Source organism: Dasypus novemcinctus, chromosome 9 (assembly GCF_030445035.2).
Source record: "Dasypus novemcinctus isolate mDasNov1 chromosome 9, mDasNov1.1.hap2, whole genome shotgun sequence".
NCBI lineage: Eukaryota > Metazoa > Chordata > Mammalia > Cingulata > Dasypodidae > Dasypus > Dasypus novemcinctus.
This window is the reverse complement of record NC_080681.1, coordinates 6,499,608-6,517,851: the sequence shown is the minus strand read 5'-3', so window position 1 is coordinate 6,517,851 and position 18,244 is coordinate 6,499,608. Positions and strand designations below refer to the sequence as shown.

The 18,244-nt window shown below is 52.3% G+C and overlaps 1 protein-coding gene across 4 annotated transcripts in view; it reads right to left on the bottom strand.

The window, feature by feature from the left end:
- The window catches only part of IGSF3 (immunoglobulin superfamily member 3), a 106,497-nt gene that overhangs the window by 30,122 nt on the left and 58,131 nt on the right, over positions 1-18,244 (bottom strand). The window contains exons 1-6 of one of the 4 annotated variants that reach the window (XM_058302988.2): positions 15,737-15,842; positions 13,282-13,659; positions 10,158-10,568; positions 4,354-4,743; positions 3,082-3,141; positions 359-760 (exon numbers count right to left, since the gene is read on the bottom strand). In XM_058302988.2, the coding sequence (XP_058158971.1) occupies positions 359-760; positions 3,082-3,141; positions 4,354-4,743; positions 10,158-10,568; positions 13,282-13,294 (1,276 nt within the window). In that variant the 5' untranslated portion in view covers positions 13,295-13,659; positions 15,737-15,842. Of the gene's footprint in view, positions 1-358; positions 761-3,081; positions 3,142-4,353; positions 4,744-10,157; positions 10,569-13,281; positions 13,660-15,736; positions 15,843-18,244 lie in introns of those variants that run through there. The other 3 variants (XM_058302985.2, XM_058302986.2, XM_058302987.2) reach the window with 3 other exon arrangements.

Genomic DNA, 18,244 nt, shown 5'->3' with positions numbered 1-18,244 from the left:
AAGGAAACGGCCACAGTCACCTTCTGCCCTTCTCCATCGGCCGTGAGCGGCTCTCAGGGGCGTGAGGCCCTGGGCAGCACGGAGATGTGGGGGCGGCAGTGCCGTGTCCGCCTGCCCACGGCCACAGCCCCCGCTGGGCAGCCCCGCGCCCCTCGCCGGGCACTTGCAGCTCCACTCCCGGCTGCTGCCAGACCCCGGGTGCCCGCCACCCTCTGCCGGGACCCTCAGTCTTGCCCACCCTTCTGTGAAGGGTCCCTGTGAACAAACCCTTCGGAAGGCGCCGTCGGCGTCCTGCGAGGACCCTGACCGGTAAAGGAGCCCCCACAACGGACCCGCCACGAGACGGCTGGGCACTTACCGAGGGCCGTGATGGAGACGGCGGCGCTGGCCCGGCGCTCGCCCACGACCTGCCACTCGCCGTCCACCGCCCGCACCCACTCGGTCACATGGCACTCGTACTGGCCCTCGTCCTCCTTCCTGCTGTGGAAGATGCCCAGGCTGAACGAGCCGCGCTGCACCTGCTCCATCTGGACGCCGCCGAAGCTGCTGCGCTCCCAGTAGGCGGCGCCGGGCTGCACCGTGCCGTCCCGGTCGAGCCACACGATGTTGCTGCGGCGGTTCTGCCTGTCCAGGAGCTGCCAGATGACGGAGAAGCGGCCCTGCTGCGGGCCGGCCGTGCGGACGCTGCAGGAGACGTGCAGGTCGTCGCCCTCGAGCACGGCGCTGCTGTTGCTGACCACCTCCACGGAGAGGCTGCTTTCTGGGGAGAGGGAGAGCGTGGAAGGCGCGGGCTCCGCGGGCGCCCCCGCACCCCCGACGGAGGGAAAGGAGGCCGCGTGCGCAGGCCACGGAGCTGCAGAGACTCAGGGCCACGGACACGCGGCCCCGCAAGCCCGGCGCTCCCTGCCATTTAGATCTGCTACGCCCGAAAGTTCTGGGCCTCCTGCAGCGCACTGGGATAGCGAGGTCCTGGGACTTGAGGCTGAGTTAGAACCGAAATCACAGAGCACAGGGCACGGAACAGTGGATCCGTTCCCCTGTTCTGCTGGGATTCAGGACTGTTCTTCTCTGATTTTCAACAAGGGGAATAGCTCCAACATCTATCTCACCTCGACCTTCCCAACGTTAGGTGCTACAGCAGTTGAATAAAAGCTGAACAGACAGAGTGTGCCTTTTGATTCCTTCAGGGCAATAAGAGGAAGTAGGAAATAAATAAAAAGTGCACTTGAGTGCGGCTAATAGAGGAGCCCAGGTGGCCTGGTGTGGCAGAGCGTGCGGGAGCGAGCTTTCACACGCACTGAGGAACAAACCAAGGGCAATGGCTTGTCATCCGCTCTTTGGCCAGCCTGTCCACGGTCAGCTTTGTGGTTCCACTGCTCTCGACCTTGAAATACTGTTGAAATTGGGATAAGGCTTCCCCTACCTTCACTGCCACAATTTAGCCTCTGCCCTCCCTTGGCCATGTAAACATACTCGGTTCAGGTATTCAAACTCTACATGCCTCAGTCTCTTCTTCTAGAAAATAGGGAGACTGCTACTCACATCGTAGAGTTTCAAAAAGATTGAAAAAGTAAATGAAACAATGTATGAAGATCGCCTAACACATAGCGCGTTTTCAAAAATTGGCTTCCACGATCATCACTAACTTCACTGTTCCCAGGGAGTCTTTGTTTTCATAAGCACCATGGACGGTCTAATCTATTTTATTAATCACTATGCATATATTATTTTGTACAATTATTTACATCGAATTTAGAAAGCCCCCAAGTCTGAGCGAATATAAAGCACCATCACAATCTGGCTCCAATCTCTGGGTCCCACCCACATGAAACGCAAGCAATCATTTGAAGCTGATCAATTAAATCAAGTCCCAGATTAAGAGGCATGTCCACTTCCTGAGTGGAAACGATACCCACACATCACAGCGCATTCGAATCACTTCTCTCCCTTCTATTTCCCCACAGGCAGGCGTAAGCGAAGGAGAGCACTCAGCCTCGACACCTAGTTCTTGTGGCATGGAGCTTGTCCGCTGCCCACTCTGGATTTGCTTGTTTCACGTAAATTTTAAAAAAAGGGTCTGGACAAGGTGGGGAGAAGTAATTTTCCCAGGAGGGCGGCCCCCCCGGAAGTCGTACGTAGATGGCCGGTTCACGCACGCGACGGGGCTCCTGATACAGCCCCGTGACCGGCACTGGGGATCGAAAGCCTGCGTTGGAGACGGGCAGACCCGGATCCCGGGCCCTGCTCCACTATGTCCTAACTCTGCCACCTTGGGGTTCTGACTTCACCCACATGGAGAGGATCAGACGAGGTGATGATTCTCCATCATCATCGTCATCATCAATAATAATGTTCCCCGTGAGATGAAAGACTCAACCCCACTGTTAGCATCTCGGGGTGCGGGATGAAATAGGGCAACTTCCACCTCAAGGGGGAAAATCCCTTTGCCTGCCTTAAGCAAAAGAATGATGGGGGGGGAGTGACACCCGCCCCTGCCGTCACCCCAGCTGACTCTTTCACGGGCCCCCGCTTTTGGACGGTGAGGGCCACTCTTTGGTTGCTCCGTTGCTCGGGCAGGCCTGGACAGGGCGTTCAGAGAGAACGTGGAGCTCCAAGGAGAAAAGCTGTTCTGGTGGCCCAGGCAGAGGCCACGCCAGACCTCAGCCATAAGGACGATTTGCCAGGGCTCTGGGGCCTCAGAAAAGGAAGCTGACAATTTAAAACTGTCTGGAGCCGTTGAAAACCGGGACAGGACTAATAAGAATCTGACTGCCTGTTCACAAATGAAATTTCAAATCAGGAAGTGGAGGGTGTGGCACAGGCTGAGCGCAGAGCGGTGGAGCTGGAGTTGGAAGCAAATCGTGCTAAGGCGCCGCGAGTGTGCCAGTGGGCGTTCCCGTAGGGTGCTCTGGCTCTGCCGCTTGGGATGGCTCTAATCTAGACCCTGCAGGGCCGGGAAGAAGAGGGACAGAGAGGGACAGGATATATGCAAAAGCACTTCGGGGCTTTGGAGAGGGAAAGCGCCATTAAAATCCAAGGAATTGTCACCGATACCGACGTGATCGTCGTGAGAAGACTTACCCAAGTGGCCTTGGGGCAGGAGCTGGTGGTGCTGGGGAGCTTTAGCTACCCAGTTATCTGCTGGAAAAGCAATATAGCAGGCCAGAGATCATCAAACAAGTTCTTGGAAGGGTTTGGGGGAGATCTCTCAGTACAAAAGGCACGGGAGGTGGATGGCGTGGCCACCCTGCACGCACACGTTACGGGGGGAATTAGTTGATCTGAAAGTAGAGCGTCTAAGGCAAGCAAGGGCGGGCGGGCAAACGGCAGAGAGAGTGGGCATTCACAGGAGCAATTTCCATCCTACCAGTGTTCAGCAAGCACCTACTCTACTCTAAGCACCATGCGAGGGTTTACAGGGAAAAGAAAGGAGAATTTCAAGATAATTGGGGGGGGGTGTTTTAATTAAGCACAAAAGAAAATCATCCTGTTGAGGAGAGAAGGGAGAACAGCAAGACCCCCGTGACTATTCTTTTCTTCACACTTGAAGAGAAATATTTTAAAAGTCTGAAAGAGTAAATTAAAATGTAAAGGAAATCATTACAAGGCTGGGAGAAAAAGCAGTGTGAGCAGTTGAGAAAGGGTTAAAGGTTAGTCTAAAAACTTCACCCTCTTGTTTAAAATAAGGACACGATAAGCTTTTATTCTCTTTCTACTCAAACAAAAATCCTGACATGATGGACGAGTAAACACAACACCAGTAAAACACACAGGCAGTCCCCGGAGAGCCGCAGAGCCGCCAGCCGACAAGGAGCGGGCCGCCTGAGCGGCTTGCAGGCCGGCTCAGCTGGCTCAGAAGGCCGCGCTGCAGGACAACGGGAACGTTCCCACCCACTGACCGTCAAAAACACAGCATCGGTGGGGAGGGATCATGAGGGAAAGGCCGACCTCTAGCCTCCCAAAAGCCTGCCGACAAATCCCTCTTCCTCATGCGCTCTATGACTGGAAACCCTCCCGGAAGAGGCCGGCTCCCCTTAGGAGAGGCGGAGAGAGGCCTGCTGCCCTTCCCTCGGGGCTGCCTTCCCACGCAGGGGCCCACAGCTTCCCGGCTTCCCTCGGGCTGAGCTGGCGCCCCGCGTCCGCAGGGCGGCTAAGCGCACGGCTCTGCGCACGCCCGTGTCCAGCCTGCGAGCGCGCCGCCTGCCTCGCGGGGGGTGGCCGAGCGCGGGCAGGCAGGGCAGCTCCTCCCCCAGCCCGGTCCCCCGGCCCCGGCCCCTCTCCTCTCGGCCCTGCGCCTCCCTTCCTCACGGCTAGCTGGTGACCCGGGAGCGGGGAGCGGCCCCCTCCACTTACTGAGGGGCAGGACAACGATGGGGATGTTCTTGGGGCGCCGGCTCTCCCTGTCGATGAACTCCCCGCTGACCGTCCTCTCACGCTCCGTCACGCGGCAGTTGTACTTGCCGCTGTCCTCCTGGCGGAGGTGGTAGATCTTCAGCACGAAGACGCCGTCGCTCTCCTTGCCCACCTTCAGCTGCCCCCGGGCCTCGCGGTGGGCGAACTCGCCGCTGAGCAGCGGCACGGCGTTGGGCCCCACGCTGGCGATGAGCGAGCTGTTGAAGGCCCAGGAGACGGCGAAGTGGCGCTCGGGGATGCTCTGGGCCTCCAGGACGCACCTGAACTCCGCCGGCTCCCCCGCCGTGTATAGCCGCTTCTCCGTCTCCAGCCGGACGGCGAAGTCCCTGTCTGGGGAGACAGCAAGCGGGCGCCCAGTGGGTGGCGGAGTCCCAGCCAACCAGACCGCGCTGCACCTTCCCGCTCCCACGTCCCTCTTGACGCGCTGGCTAACGGCAAGGCTGGAGAGAAAAACCCAACTTCCCAGGGTATCCGACAGTCAGAGAAGGCCCCCAGTGGCACAGAGAGGAGTCCAGGGCTTGCCCAGGTGGCTCCGTCCAAGCACACCGCAACTGTCCCCTCCCTGCCCACGGCACCTCCCGCGGCCACTGTCCCCGCAGCAGTGATAGAATCACTTCCACAGCTAGAATCCCAGTAACTCTACAGTAGAATCCCAGCAAGGCGGGGGCATTTGGGGGACTTGGAATTGTCCTGAATGGCATGGCAAAGACAGACACAGGCCATTCTATATCCTGCCATAACCTACAGAATGGAGTGGGAGAGGGTGTAAGCTACAAGGTGATCCGTGCTGTGTGGCCATGCGCCAAGATGTGTTCATCAAACGCAGTGAAGGTACCACCCTGATGAAAGAAGGTGCTGACGTGGGAAAAGTGGGAGGTGTGGGGAGCGGGGCATATGGGAATCCCCTGTATTTTTTTATGTAATATTTTACGTAATCTATATATCTCCTAAAAATACATTAAAAATATATTTAAAAAAAAAACAAAAGAGAGAGAGAGACTTCATTTGCGTGCCCAGCCTTGCCCAGCAGGGCGCTCTGCTCTAACCTCCTGATACCCTCGCCTGGCCCAGAGGTCAGGCAGGACTCCTAACCACATGAGCGGCAGGCCCGGAAGGGCTGGCCTGGACGCACACCCTCACGCTCCGTTTAGGCACCGGGATGAAAACGTTCTCAACAGAGCTGTAGGGCTTACCTCGCCCAGGGTTAGAGGGGCAAATACAGAGGGGCCAAGGAGCTGACCCCAGTCCTAACGAATGCTCCAAGGCGAACATGTTCAAACCTCCACCCCCGCGTGAATACTGAAAATGCAGGTGAGACAAACCCTAACAAAATCACAGAGAAAAACGAAAATCCAGGTGCTTTCTCTAGTCTATCACCTGTCAGACCAAATCTTTAGGCAGCGAGAGGAGGAAGAAGTACCCACGCTAGCTGCAAGGCAGATGGCCTCTGGAAGGGTAAATAAATCTAAGCACTCTTCCAAGAGCTGAGCGTGGAGCCAGGCAGGAGGGGGTGGAGAGCCAGCCAGGCCCACGGCCACCAAGAGCGACACGGCACACCGCCCAAGGCTGCGCAGTGACTGCCAACGTCACCGGAGAGCTCTCGTACCTCACAGACGCCCACGCCCCAAGTGGGGTGTGAGACAGAGAGAGTTGGAGGAGACTTTCTGTCCTGGGAAACAGAACCTGCAGGGTGGGGAGCAGCAGCTATGGCTGGGTCCACTGCCCACATGCCTCCTCCTTCCAGGGAGAACTCTAAATTCCTCTAAAGCGGGGGAAATCCCATTCCACTGAATTCCTTATGGATTGATTAGTTCCAACCTTCCTTATCCTGGTCTTTCCACACCTTTACCACTATCTTCAAGACCACTGCCCAATTTTTATTCCCCCGTCCCATGCACTCTTCAGACAATTGAGAATCTTATTTTGCTGACAAAAGACAGGAATCATGAGTAAGCTGCTTCAGGTCTCTCCTTTTCTAGCCCAAGCATGGCTTTATATCTGCCCGTTCTTCTGGCACTCAATCTCTTCCCCTCCAGCATGGCTTCAAACATCCTTTTCCTCCTAACTCCTCCCTTCATTACCCAAACTTATGGATGGAACAACCTCTAGGTAATGCCTCCAGGGGCTCACCTCTAACGTGCAGCTGCTGCCTCTGCTTCCCCTTCTTAAGAGACCAGTCCTAAGAGACATGTATTGAAAGAAGCAGTTTAACGTTGCCCGACTGCCTGGGACACACCCACAGGGACAGTGTCATCTCATCTCCCCAATACTGGCTCTCTAGCCAAATTAGAGTGATTCATAGTCCAGGTCAGTAACAGAAAAAGACCCCTTCCACGCAAGTACCTTAAGCCTGGGACCTTTCCATTCCTTCAGGGCTGGCCATGATTTGCTTCTTTGGGCAGCCCAAGACTCACATCCCAGGGCCCCCCTGCTCGGTGAGCCTTCACGTCCCCGGGTTGAAGACATAAGAATTGCTGCGTACCACTCCCTTCCCTGCATAGCAATTTGCCCACGGTTATGCCCAATCAATTAAACTTCTAGAAATTGATTTATGCTTGTTCCCTTACCCTGTACTCTTCAGCTCACTGAAATCTGGCTTCTGGTCTTCTCTCACGCTTCACCGAACGGGCGTACGTCACCAGGACCCTCCTTCCACCCCATCGTTACCACCAAAGGCTGTTCTCCAGCCTCGGCCACCAGGCCTCAGCCTCCGGAGCCACTCTCCTCCCTGGCTCTCCTCTTGCTCTCCTGACTGCTCTGCTTCTCCCTCTCTCTCTCTCACTGGGCCTGCCCCTCACACCAATTCTTAGGGGAGCTTCTGTTGTTCTTCTGGGTACTTTGCTCTTTTTACATCACAGGCTTTTCCTGGGCCTTGCATCATTCCCAAGTTCAGCCACTAACCAAGGTCCAGACCCTTACGTCCAGGGACACATGGGGTGATTCATGCCCTGGGCTTCGGAAGATGATTCCGTGACTAAATCTACAAAAGCAAAAGACAACCAGTGCTGCCCGGGGAAGGAGAGGCTGTCAAGCAGGGCTCTGCATTTCGTCATTTATCTTCCCTGAACAACTATCCCATCTACGGAAGGCTGACTGTTGCAAGAGCGCTTCCTCTTTACTGTGTTCCAGAGCACTTTGCACACGATGCCCTCGGAGCACTCAGCACTCTCCATTAGCCACTGGTTTTCATGTCTGCAGGTTCCCTAAAAGGACGGATCCAGTGTCATCCATCACTGACTCCTGTGCTTGTCACTACCCCTGCCGTGTGGAAGAGACCCACTAAGTGTTTACGGAAATGAACTAATTGAAGGGCAAAGTCAGGATGTAACCACAGGCCCTGAACAAACAGCAAGGAGCACGCAGTGACATCACCAACCTAAGAATCATTTTTTTTAGCTTCCCCAGAACGCCTCGCTGGCTTAGTATGGGCACTGCGCTGGCTTGAAGCGGTCGGTACCCCAGAAAAACATGTCCTTCAAGTCAAGCCATTCCTGGTGTGGACCCACTGGAAGTAGGGCCTATTGACGAGGCGACCTCGGTGGGGCCCAGCTCCGCCGGGATGGGTCTTCATCGTGTTACTGGAGTCCTTTACGAGAGGAATGGAAGTCGGAGGAGAAAGTCACAGGAGGTAGGAGCCTGAACTCAAGGGCACTTGGAAGAGGAAGGAGAGGCCAGGAGAGGCCGCCCGCCCACTGCCACACAGATGCGCGTAGGCCGGGAGCGGCAGCCAGCGCAGAACGCCACTGTCCTCGGGGAGAAAGCACCGCCTTGGCAACACCCTGATTCGCACTTTCTTTTAGCCTCAAAATCACAACTAATAAATTCCCATCGTTTAAGCCATGCCATTGCCTGGTATTTGCTTATGCATCCCAGGAACGTAAAACAGATATATATACTTGCATGGCAAATTCTAAAAGCCCCAATTCCAAATTGGTAAGATTTTAAAAAAAGAAGACTAATAAAGCAGAATCTTAAAAAACAACAACAAAAAAACCACCAAAAAAAGTTTTTCTGATCACTGATGAGTGCTTTTTGCCTGTTCTTGAACTTCATTTAAAAAATGGAATCATCGAGTTAAATAAATAAATATAAAGATGATTAACTGATGGAACTAATTTAAAAGTATCAGGACTCAATATTTGAACCAGACACTTAAAGCTTATCTTAAAACCATCCGGGAAGGAAAAAAAGATAAATATGAAATAAATCCCCTTCCGTAGATGTCCTAGGATGAGAAGATCCAGAAACTCTGGGTCCCACAGAGCAGATGAAGCGGTACCCTCCAAGAGCTGGTCTTTCTCATCCATTAGCTGCCCAGAGGATCCCACCTGCCCTGTTCCCTCTAGAGCCACGCCTGACACGACAGAGGAAGAATAAGCAGCATCTGGGAAGGCGCCTGTGATTCCAGCCTTCCAGGTCCCCCCCAACAGCCTCTAATTCAGGACCTCTACGAAGAGGTCCAGGGACCTGCAGTGTCAGGTGGGTCCAAAGCACTGCTCTAGAATTGCCAAAGAGCATGTGGCAGAAGACCGATGGAGAGACCAAGCCGACTGCAGCAGATGGGACAAGTCCTGAGGAGGGGGGCCCGCCTGTACCTCGCCTCCCACAGACCACAGCGCCACTCAGCAGAGGCAACACCCACACAGCCACGGCTCTCGGGCCACCTACTGCCCCTCGACGATGGCACCAACACAAACCACCGCGCTCCACCCAAAACAAGAGGACAAGCGGGTGAGAAACCTGCTCCCCAGCCCAGCAGGGGCGGCCGGCTAGCAGCTACGACTCTGCGCTTGGCTGGACTCAGGAGCCTGGAGACAGGGGTCTGCGATCCTGGGAATCAGGGAGGATTCGGCTCCCGGGGTCACCAGCCCTCTGCTCTCGCTCAACACAATTCCCTCGGGCTCCTCAGGGAACTTCCTCTCCAGGTCTTTCACTTGAGAAAACGTTTACGGTGAAGCCTGGTCCCCTCTGAGTGAGCCTCATCAAAACGCCCTGTGCTTCCTCCCGGGGCCCCTTGTGAAGGCACTTGTCCTCGGCCACCTCACCTGTAAAATGGGAATACGACCACCTAGTGACCTCACAGAACTTCTGAGGGGACTGGGGAAGTCACACATGAAAAAAGCATTCTGGAAATTACAGAGCACCACAAAAAAAGTATGAGTAATATATATGATAAAAATTTAAGCAAAAATGTATCTAGTTCAAAACTTTGTGCTTATGATGGAGGACTCAGTCTCAAGGGACTCCCACATATGAAACAGGACTGGTACCTGAAGAATGACACCCCTTCAGAGGGGCAGCCGCTGTGGTTACAAGAGATAATGGGAATCTGGAGTCATCCAACAGAGATGTAAAATCTCCAGATTTTAAAAAAGTGCTTAACCAATTCAAGGAGTCTTGAGCAGGCGCTCAACCACTGAGCTATATCTGCTCCCCAGTGAGAGTTCGTTTTTTCATTTCTTTGTTTTTAGGAGGTACCGGAGATTGAACTCAGGACCTCGTACATGGGAAGCCGGTGCTCAACCACTGAGCTACATCTGCACCCCCCACGAGAAGTTTTAAAACACCGTGCAGGTCTAGGAAAACATGCTGGAAGGGGGAATTCAGCCCTGCCCAGCAGGTCCTCTGCCTTCTCTGATCCCGGAGCAGGTATGCATTTCACTTCACCTAAAAACCCGCTGTGTTTTCAGAAGTCACCAAAGAAGAAGCCCCCACGCCCTCCTGTGGGGCTCAGAGAGACTGACCGGTGGGCTGGACGTTGACCACGGCCCCCGGGGAGCGCCTGCGGGTCATGGCGTACCACGACCCGTCGGGGTCCTGGATCCACTCGGCCGCCTCGCAGTAGAACTCGCCCTGGTCGGAGGGCTGCAGGTGGAAGACGGTGAGGCGGAAGGTGGGCCGCCCCAGCCTGTCCAGCCGCACCTCCCCGAGGCTCTGCCTCTGGGTGTACTCGCTGCTGGACTGGAGCACGAAGTCCCGGCTCAGGGAAATGACCTCCACGGGTGGCTCGCCGCCTTTCTGCCGGAGCCAGGCCACGGACAGGTGGCTGTGCTGGAGCGTCTCCGTGGCCACCTCGCAGCTGAGCTCCAGAGGGTCCTGCTCCACTTTGTGCAAAGTCTGGGGCGTGGCGGTGGTCTGCAGGGAGTCAGGGATCACTGCAAGACAGAGAGGTCCGAGAATGCGGTCACAAAGCCACAGAGCCTTAGACAGCTAAGAGGGGCTGCCCCCCCGCAGTCAGAGGACGGGGCGCCGCCATCCCGGGAGCCTCAGGACTGGGGAATGAAGGAAGGGCTAAGAAGACGGACTGGTATTCCACCACAGACTCGCCGTGATCCTAGCAGTGGAAGAACTTTTATCAGTGATGTGGAGGCTGTGGCCACCGGGGGTGCTGAGGGGAAGGAGGGGGAAATAGTGTAATAGGGGGGCATTTTGGGGACACTGGAATTGTCCTGCAAGACGTTGCAATGACGGATACGGGCTATTATATATTTTGCCATAACCTACAAAATGGTGTGGGAGAGAGTGTAAACTACAATGTAAACTATAATCCACGTTTAGTGGCAATGCTCCAAAATGTGTTCATCAATTGTAACAAATGCCCCCCACTAATGAGGGATGTTGCTAATGTGGGGAGATGCGGGAGGGGAGGGAGCGGGGCATACGGGAATCCCCTATTTTTTTTATGTAACATATATATAATCTAAGTATCTTTAAAAATAGTCTTTTTTTTTTTTTAAAGTGTTGAGCTCCGTCTCCACACTGGGATGGCTATTTCTGTGACCGAACAGAGTCAGCCTTTGATGTAGTCACAGGTAACCCCAAATGGTACATACACTGAAAGAACTTTCTGTTTGAATTTGGGATGCATTTTTTGGCACTTACCTGTTTGGGTTTTTTGTTTGTTTGTTACAGGAGGTACCGGGGATTGAACTCAGGATGTGGTACATGGGAAGCAGGTGCTCAACCACTGAGCTCTCCAATAAAAGCAGTTTTTTTTTTAAAAAATCCCCCGTTTTGTGGCTTTTTGCTTGCTGTCTGCTCTCTGTGTCCATTCGCTGTGCATTCTTCTGTGTCTGTTCTCGCTTCCCGAGAGCTGGATTTTTGTTTGTTTGTTTTTTGTTTTCAGGAGGTACCAGGGATTGAACCTGGGACCTCTTACATGGGAAGCTGGTGCTCAACCACTTGAGCTACATCCACTCCCTGTCGAATTTTAATCGCACTCAGATAAAATGAGTTGTGTCTTATTTTACATAACAAAAGAACTCCCTGAAAAAAACTGTGTCAGAAGAAAATTTTTATTTTTCAGGTCCGATAAGATTTTGCTGTTGATTTTGGTATTGCTTCGAGGTTCTCTGGCTTCACATCTGATGGCTCTTCAAATGGAAACGGCTCCTGGAACATTTAGCTTTACTATCTATACATCTTCATTTCCTCTCTTTCTGCCACCCCCTCTCCTTTCCCCATTCCCCAACTAACTTCAGCAATGCAGCGCTCTAGGAAAGCTATTTTTAAAAACCCATTTTTCTAGAGAAAAGAATCATCATCCCTGATTTTAAAATACATTTAATTTTCATATACTTCATCTGTCAAAGCTGTCACAGTGGAGGGGAGCCGCGGCATGGAGATGGTTCAGGCGACTGATGCAATTTCCCCTATGGTCTCTCACTCAGAATTTTCTTCTGATCCTCACATCTTCCAGGAGGTAAGACCCCAATACCTCTCTGACTGATGAGGGCAACTCTGTTGCAACTAGGGTGTGTTTTCTCATTGTACTCCTCTCAGGACTGGGGGAAATACCTGCATCTCAAAGGCCACCTATTGGGATGCAGACTTGTGGGAGAACAGAAAGTAAACAAAGGACAGCACTTGTGTTAAAAGAACCACCAAGATCCCCTGATTAAGAGGGGGGTGGAAAAATAAGCAGCCTTTATACTTTAACCCTTTCCCCTTGGAAGCACCTTGGTGTGCCCGTGTCCTCCACACGGAGAGCTGCAAGCTGCCTTTCCCTGGTGCTCCCCGCTTCCTTGAGAAAGGGTTGTGGCCAAGGCAAGCAGGGGGTTCCCAATTCCTTTCACATGGAGCCAAAGGCCCTCCAAGGGCACTCAAGGTCAAGCAAGGCCTGCAACCACCTTATGCTTCCGGATGTGGCAGTGCCCCGTTCGTGCCAGAGCCTGTTGAAAGCCCGTCATCTTCCTGCCAGTTGCTGTCATACACTTCACCTTTTCATCGTTTATTCACATCCTCTGTCACAAATGTCCTGGCCTTGCACTGTCACATCCCTTTCACCAGCTGGAAGACTGACCTTCTCTAAAACCTTTAACATCTGAATTAGGTCATTTTATTTACAAGTTAACATGAAATCTTTTTCACTTTATGCTGACCTCTAAAACATCTGGAGAAGTTTTTGTTTATTTTTTGAAAGCAAATGCATGGGAAGCAGACATGGCTCAAGCAGCTGGACACCCGCCTACTACATGGGAGGTCCGGGGTTCAGTTCCCAGTGCCTTCTAAAGAAGACAAGTAAGACAGCGAGCTGACCCAACAGGCTGGCATGGCGAGCTGACACAACGAGCTGAAACAATGTGGAAACACAATGAGAGACCCAACAAGCAGGGAGTGAAGGTGGCTCAAGCAATTGGGGACCTCCCTCCAATGTGAGAGTCCCGGGTTCAGTTCCCAGCATCTCCTACAAAAAGAAGATGAGCAGACACAGAAAGCACACAACGAATAGACAGCAAGTGCAAACAACGGGGGGGGGGGGGGGGGGGGTAGGGGAAAATAAAGAAATCTTAAAAAAAAGAAAAGCAAATGCATGGCTTAAACCATATCGAGGCAGGCACTGGCTACGTGAAAACGACATCTCCTTACCCACTAGGTTCATCTTGGCGCTGTAACTCCCAAAATAGCGCTCGTCGGTGTTGGGCGTGTGGCACTCGTACTCGCCCGCGTCCCGGGCCTGGAGATCTGTGATGTGCAGTAAGACCGAGTTCCCCTGGACTCTCTCCACGTAGATCTTGCCGCTGCGGACGCGCTGGGTGTAGATGGCGTACGGGAAGGAGGAGTCGACGGTGCTGACGATCTGTACCTCGCGCTCAGGGGCGGACGGCAGGTAGATGGACCACTGGAAGTGCTGCTCGGCAGGCCCCTGGTAGCCACTCACGTTGCACCAGATGGTGATGTGCGAGCCCTCTGTGCGGTACAGGGGCCCCTCCTGGACCGACACCTGCCGCTGTGCTGGCACCACACCTGGGGGACGGAGACACACAAGACGCTCGATTACGTCTCCAACCAGAACGCAAGAGGCAACCCTCTTCCCAGAGCTCCCCGCGTGTGTGGCATGACCATACCATAAATAGCTTCCTGGCCCTTTCGGCGGCGCTCTGTGATTTGTAAATGTCACTTAAAAACTCGGTGGTGAAGCCTTGTCCCTAATTCCATACGTCGGAATCTGACAGAGCAAGGATGAGTTTTTGTTACTTAGTCGATGGCCGGCCCTTGGGAAAATATTTAGTCCCTCTGCTATTTATGAGACAGTCTACTATCTATGTATTAATGCTGTTTATCAAGTTTTTAGTAAAATGAACAGGAAATGTTAAATCCTTGGCACAAATTCACATGAAAACAAAAGAAACCGTCTCCCAACCTGGCAGAAATTAAATGCTTCTTCCTTTCTCAAAGGGCGTGGGGTTGGGGTGGAGAGGCTCGGGGCCCTTTTTGGCATCTTTTTTTTTTTTTTTTGCTTTTTGTTGTTGTTGGTTTCTTTCTGTCTTCTTGTGCCCTTCATTTTATAATGCAGCCCCCCCCACCTCACGCACAGCCCGTCCCAAGAAGCATTCCTGGGTTCCCCCTCCCCACGAGTGGAAGCGAGGCTCCTGCAGGTTGCTGCCGCTGGCAGCTGAGCACTCACAGACGCACGTCCTGGGCTGAAGCCCGTTCCTGCCCAGATTCCCACGGCTGACATCGGAGTGGCCACGGACAGGGCGGCGTAAGCCCGGACTTGGGCTGCCAAGCTGCCGTTGGGGTCCTGGCCCTGGTTTTGGCTACTGCCAGGTGACTGGGGTGTGGTCTCCAGGGCTCGCTCCTCCCTGGCCGTGAACTCCCCTGCAGACTGACGCGGCGGGTGGGACCTAACTGGGGAGACGCAGTGAGGGTAATGTCTCACCCACGCCAGCACACCCAGTGGGCCTCAGCCGCTCGGAGGGGTGGCTCTCCTCTGCGCCCTCGGCGGCAGCTGGCCTGGCAGGTGAGCTCTCGGCACAGCTCTGCCGGTCCTTGGAAACGGCCGTGCTGTCTTGACAAGCTGTTTTCCCTCTCTTGGCCTTGATCTCCCCCTCTGTCAGGTGACTTCTAGGCAGGACACGTATTCTAGCAGTTAAGAACGCAGCCTCTGGAGCAGACTGGCATGCACCCCAATTCCGGCCTGGTCATTTGGGGGACAAGCTAATACCCACGGAGGCTCGGTTTCCTTATCTGTAGGGTGGGGGTAGCGATATAAGCCTCCTAGAGTCTCTGGAAGGCTTGAATGAGGTCCCAGCCGTGAAGCCCCTTGGTGCTGGCCTTGTCCACAGCTGGCACTGAGTAAGGGAAGCTGCTGACTGAAAAACCTCTTCTGGCTGGAGCTTTCTGTGGCTCTGGACCCACAGAGGACAGGATGTGGCCAAGGACGACTCAAGGACATTTCAATGAGGATGGCACCATCTCTACCCACAGCTGTATCCCACCCCCTGAAAGCCCCCACTTCACCCGAAAAGGGAAGTATCTCAAGTGGATCCCCCAGGGTGGATCAACCGGGTGACAGTGGGCCTCGAAGCCAACGGATCTGACCTGCAAGACTGACAGGCCTCAAAAGGGCCTCTGCACGGAAGCCTGCAGTTACAAGCTTCTATTATGCAGAACCTTTTCTCCTAAAAACAGAAGTCCATCCTGACTTCAGCAAAATAAAGTCCAGAAATAGAGGCCAGCCCACAATGGAAGCATGGACATGGGAAAAATGGGGGGTGGGGGGAGACAGGCCTCAGAGAGCAGGGTGGAATGTGAATTTATTTTACACACCCTGGTGCTTGGGGACATTGGCTATACTTAACAATCAGTGAGAAGATGCCTTAGTAAATTGTTGGTATATTGAAATTTGGTGTGTAACATTTGATGGTGTGCTCTTTGTGACAGCTTAAATATATTTACACGTATAGTGACATCTGAATCTAATGTTTGCAGGATTCCTGAAAAGCATAAAAGTGTGAAGACAGTTTAATGAAATTGACAAAATGTAGGTCTCCTTTACATTTCAATGCTCTAGACCAGAAAAGCAACAAGCACTCCCTACCGGCTCAAAGGCTGGGGGCAAGGCAGGGCAGCCGGCATCCTTCTCAAGCCACTACTTCTCAGCCGTGGGCGCACATGGGAGTTACCTGGGGAACTTTAAAAAACAACAGTGGGGCGGATGTGGCTCGAGCGGCTGAGCGGCTGCCTCCCACATGGGAGGTCACGGGTTCAATCTCCAGCCCCAGTACCTAAAAAAGAAACAACAAAACAAAACAAAACAAAAACAATAGTGCCCACCCAGCGTAATTGGTCTGGCGTGCAGCCTGGGCATTAAGAGCTTTAAAAGCGGGAAGCGCGATGTGGCTCAAGCGATTGGGTTCCTGCCTACCACATGGGAGGTCCCGGGTTCAGTTCCCGGTACCTCCTGGAGAAGGCAGCTAGTGTGGGTGGGCAAGTGCAGCAAGCTGATGTAACAAGATGACACAACAAGAGACACAAAGAGGAAAGACAGTGAGAGACACTACGAAGCAGGGAGCTGAGGTGGCTCAGGGGATTGAGTGCCTCTCCTCCACATGGGAGGTCCCAGGTTTGGTTCCCAGTGCTTCCTAAAGAGAAGATGAGCACAGAGAGAGCACCCAGTAAATGGACACCAAGAAGAGATAGCGACCTCAAAACAACGAGGGGGGTAAATAAATAAAATAAATCTTAAAAAAAAAAAAGTTCTGAAAGCTCCCCAGGTGAGTCTGATGTGTCATGAAATGCTTTAAGGGGTCTAAGCGGTGCCAGGCAGGTCCCCAAATTCAATATCTCCTAACTGAACCTGCTCAGGAGCTTCAAGCCCCGCCCTTCTGCACTGATTGGCTCAGGAAGTGTCATTCTCCCCTCATCTACTTGTGAGCTAAGAAAGCAGGTGAGAACCATCAGCTACCGGCTGTCTCGATGCAATAAAGAGCTTATTAACAAGAGTGTTTTCTATTCCAGACCTGACAAAAGCACTTGATCAGCCAATGATAAACATTACCCGCCCTGGAAAGACAAACAGTGTCAAGTGGCCTGAAAGAGCCAGGGCACCCAGGTCAAAAAAAAAAAAAACCACGTCCAAGCCTGGAGAGGGTTAAACACGGCTCTGACAAATATACAAATACCACATTGTGCTTGAACCCCACGCAGTCACCTGAGACCTGTTAATTAAATATCTCCTTAATTAATTTTCACCCCCCCCCCAGGGCCTGTGACCACTGAAAATAATGCTGCTCGTAGGAAGTGGAGCTCAACAGAGAAGTGAAAATGAACTTTTTTCTTCTCAGGAGTTAAACTCCCACCCCCGCCCTGATACACCCCCTCCTCGGAGTCACTGCTGCCTCCCATCACATCCCCGACCCCCACCAAGGCTTCCTCTGAGCCCCCGGACCCTCCCATCCTCCTTCACAGCCAAGAACAGGTTCCTCCCTGGCAAAAATAAAGCATTTTTTTCTTTTAAATAGCTTCTTTTATTTTAGACCTTCTTATGCTCTTTGAATTATTCTGACATGAGCAAATACCACTTCTATAACTTAAAAGCAAGAGATTTAAAGTTTTGTATAACTGGATAAATAATATGACATACCAGTGTATAGTCCTGAAAAATAACTAAAAAGAAATATTGGGTGATGGGATTACGGGTCATTTATTTTTTTTCTTTACATTTTACTCTCTCACAGTTGTCTGCAATGTACTAGTTTTATAATTAGAAAGAAAAATAATAAAAAACGATACATCTTGGGAACAAATGTGGTTCAAGTGGTTGAGCACCCACGTCCCACTGGGAGGTCTCAGATTCAGGTCACAGTGCCTCCTGAAAAAACCAAAACAAGTAAAATGAATTAGAAAACCAACTCAGGGAAGCCCATGTGGCTCAGTGGTTGAGTGCAGGTTTCCTACAAAGAGGTCCCAGGTTCATTCACCGGTACCTCAAAAATAAAAATATCTTCACTGTAAAAAAGTAATAGACTTCAGAAAGGCAATATAAAATAAATACCAGCTACAATTCCATCATCTAAAGATAACTATCAATATTTTTGTATCTCTCCAGTCTCTCTTCCTAGGCAAAGGTATCTTTTTAGTTTAATTGGCAGGAATAGGATTTTCCTATACACGCTGTTTTGTAATTTTTTTTCACTTGATATATCTTGCACATCATTTCATGTCATTAGAACATACAAAATCTTTTACTATTTAGCAGAGCTTGGTAAATTTTTTCTGTAAAGGACCAAATAATATTTTAGGCTTTGCAGACCATATCGTTTATGTTACAACTACCCAACCCTGCCTTGGTATTGTGAAAGCAGCCAGAGACAATACGTAAATAAATACATACACAAATTTGGAATATACTAAAATTTGAATTTCATAGAATTTTCACATCACAATGAGGCAGGTTAGCATAGTGAAAGGGGGAAGCTGGCTGCCGTCCAGCAGACCACGTGGCCATGACACCTGGTCACAAGAATAATCCTGTTCAGGGTCAAGGGCAAGTCCGGGATCCCTCAAAAGGCCTCCCCACTGGTCCCTGAAAACTGACAGGTGGGGC